Here is a 3,335-nt window from a genome sequence, read left to right as displayed (position 1 = left end):
ATGAAGAGGAAGCTAAGACATTTAACAGTTGTTATGTCTGTTTACAATAAGTCTGATGTTCATCCCTCAACCTTCATCCTCATTGGCATTCCTGGGTTGGAGACAGCACACATGTGGATCTCCATTCCCTTTTGCATGGTCTACATTTTAGCACTGGTGGGAAACAGCTCACTTCTGTTCATCATCAAGACAGATGCCAGCCTCCATGAGCCAATGTACCTCTTCCTCTGCATGTTGGCAGTGGCTGACCTTGTGGTATGCACTACAGCTGTTCCCAAACTTCTCAGTCTCTTCTGGTTTCATGATGGAGAGATTCGCTTTGAAGCTTGCCTCACTCAGATCTTCCTAATTCACTCTTGCTCAACCATGGAGTCTGGCTTTTTCTTGGCCATGGCCTTTGACCGTTATGTAGCGATTTGTAACCCATTAAGACACTCAGCTATTTTGACACACACTCTAACTGGAGGGATAGGTCTAGCTGTTGTCCTTCGGGGAATAACCCTTCTCAGTCCTCACCCTTTCTTGTTACGTTGGCTTCCCTATTGCAAGACAAATATAATTTCCCATACCTACTGCGAGTTCATGGCCCTCATCAAGATTGCTTGTGCTGAGACAAGCATTCGCAGAGCTTACAGCCTCATTGTTGCCTTCCTCACTGGTGGGGTGGACTTTATATTGATCATTTGTTCTTATGTCCTCATACTCAACACAGTCTTTCACCTTCCTTCCAAGGATGCCAGACTCAAGACTCTGGGCACCTGTGGCTCACATGTCTGTGTCATCTTAGTGTCCTATACCCCAGCCTTCTTCTCCTTCCTCACCCATAGGTTTGGACACAAAGTGGCTCCCCAAGTGCATATATTTGTGGCCAACATCTATCTTCTTGTGCCACCCATGGTGAATCCCATTATTTATGGTGTGAGGACCAAGAAAATACGAAACAGATTCCTCAAAGCTTTCAGGTTTTCAAAGCACATAAACTGATTTCATTTTGTTGCTGAGTAAAATCTAAGTATATTTTAATTTAGGACATGAGTTGTTTTTCTTCATTTTAAAATATTTTTATAAGGTTTAAATGGGTTTTCAGTTGAAAGTGTCTTAAAGAACATAATTGTTTGCTAAAAACAGATAAAATTGCAGTTGTTCCTGTGGATTTCATACCTCTTTCATAAATAAGAAAGGATTAGTCTGCGATGATACTCTTATTATCCTCCTATAAATAATTATTTGAATTTAATTACTATGATTTAAATATACAGTATTTAAATGATTCATTTATTATAGGGCCTACATCATCACTATAAAATATATTTATATTTATGTAGAAATTGGGTTTATTGAAAAACAGAAGACTATGAAGATATCTTATACTGAGTGTACTTTCATTGGCTATTTTACAACACTCTGTAGCCATTCATAGCCCTTTCTGGTTATTTCTCATTCATTCAGTATTATTCTGTCTCTCCTTTTTTTTTTTTTTTTGGAGAGGAATTTATTTATCATCCATCCTATTTATTTGTGCTTATTTTTATTTCAAATGCTACCCCTCCTCCTAGTTCCCCTTCACAGACTCCCTCTATCATCCATCCTCTCTTTGTCTTCTGAGAGGGTGGACCCCACTCTGGGTATTTTCCCACCCTGGAATATCAAGACTCTGTCAGCTTAAGCATGCCTTTTCACACTGAGGCGAGGCAAGGCAGTACTGTTGGAGAACAGACACCAGTCAGGCTTCAGTTTTGGGGAGAGCCCCTGCTCCAGTTGTTCGGGGACCCAAGTGAAGACTGAGATGCACATCTGCTGTATATGTGCCGTGGCCCTTATTCCAGCCCATGTACATTCTTTGGTTGTGGGCTCTGTCTCTAAGAGCTCCCAGGGGTTCAGGTTAGTTGACTTTGTTGGTCTTCCTATGGGGTTCTCATCCCCTTCAGGGCCTTCAATCTTTCCCCAAACTTTTCCATAAGGGTCCCTGACCTCTGTCCAATGTTTGATGATGGGTACCTGCATATGTTTCAGTCATATAGTGTAGAGTTTCTCAAAGGACATTTATGCTAGGCTCCTGTCTGTAAGCATAACAGTATCATCAATAATGTCAGGTATTGGTGCTATTGGGATGTTTTGTATAACAGAATAAATTTAAAAGAAAATAAAAATAAAAACCATGTATGTAACACTCTAAAAAAGTAATTTGTATTCCCAGTAAGGCTTTGTTGAAGAAAACTAATTTTTCATTTGCAAGTGGTTATCGATTGGAGATAGCTTCTGGGTTAGGAATGGGGTGATTACTTCTTCTGCCATGAATTGTAGAAAAAATAGCAATGGGAACCTCCACATGAGTAGTTGGACAGGGAGTTGCCAAAAACCTCCTGAATAGTTTGGGCTCCTTCCATTAATCTTAGTTGATCCTGAGAGCTTGCTGATAAACTCCTATTGCTGATCGTACCCTACCATCTGGTCACAGGTCATAAGGAAAACAAGCATGTTCTGAGTTGGAAAATTCCCCTACACCAGCTGTCCTTCACAGTTCCAGAAGTTGCTATTCCAGATTCTTGGGGACAAAAGGCATTAATATTATTATTCAGTTCTGATTGGGACTGAACTGTGGGAAGTATAATAATGAATGACTTAATAGGTAAGAGGTGACCTCTAGCCTTATAATTGCACAGCTATTATGGAGTTAACCAGGTGCCTTCTTATTGAATTTATCTGTCTACTCCACAAGAGGGGTCTCATGCATGGTCTTGTAAATTTGGTTAAAAGCTATTGGCTGTGAGTTGAGAATTGTTGGCTCTAAGGGTGAGGCCTACTACTATTGTTTTGCTAAATAGACAAGACTATATTGTGAAACATCTTTCTAAATTCTTACTTCATGTCCAAAAGTTAGCAATCACTGCAGCCTTCACTGAGACATTTCTTACTGTAGTAGGCAATAGCTAAACACATAACTAGACAAAGTGCTGAGATCTGGTGATGGCAGTGTTCTTGAATGATGCTGTGATAGCTGTAAGACTCTGTCCATGGAAGGGAACATTGTGGAAGAGGAGGCAGAGCAAAAATAAAAACCAAGATGGGGATATGTGCAATAAATCATGATATCTTCCCAATTTCATATTCTTGTTTCAATAATGAACTTATTGCTACCATGGTTATCTTCAAAGAGATTTGCAGAAGATTAGACCCAGATGCAGGTGGAGAGTACTGGGAGAGACAAGTGGAATTGTGGTTGGATTGGGGTAGCATCCCTGAAATAAGCTAGAAACCTAGTACCATGGAAATTCCCAGGATCTATGAGGGTGGCACTAGCTATGGGGAATATGAAGCCTGAACTGGCCATCTTC

At 40.3% G+C, this 3,335-nt stretch overlaps 1 protein-coding gene across 1 annotated transcript; it reads left to right on the top strand.

The window, feature by feature from the left end:
- LOC127681011 (olfactory receptor 52D1-like) lies at positions 1-984 on the top strand. Its single transcript, XM_052176884.1, has one exon. It carries the CDS (start codon positions 1-3, stop codon positions 982-984), a length of 984 nt encoding a protein of 327 aa, XP_052032844.1.
- The last annotated feature ends 2,351 nt before the right edge of the window (positions 985-3,335 follow it).

The sequence above is a fragment of the Apodemus sylvaticus genome, chromosome 1 (assembly GCF_947179515.1).
Source record: "Apodemus sylvaticus chromosome 1, mApoSyl1.1, whole genome shotgun sequence".
Taxonomy (NCBI): domain Eukaryota; kingdom Metazoa; phylum Chordata; class Mammalia; order Rodentia; family Muridae; genus Apodemus; species Apodemus sylvaticus.
The sequence above is the reverse complement of the archived record's forward strand: the minus strand, read 5'-3'. Positions and strand labels throughout refer to the sequence as shown.

Bases quoted from the DNA above. Each gene is read 5' to 3' on its own strand.
- LOC127681011 (XM_052176884.1), top strand. From the start codon at position 1: ATGAAGAGGAAGCTAAGACATTTAACAGTTGTTATGTCTGTTTACAAT.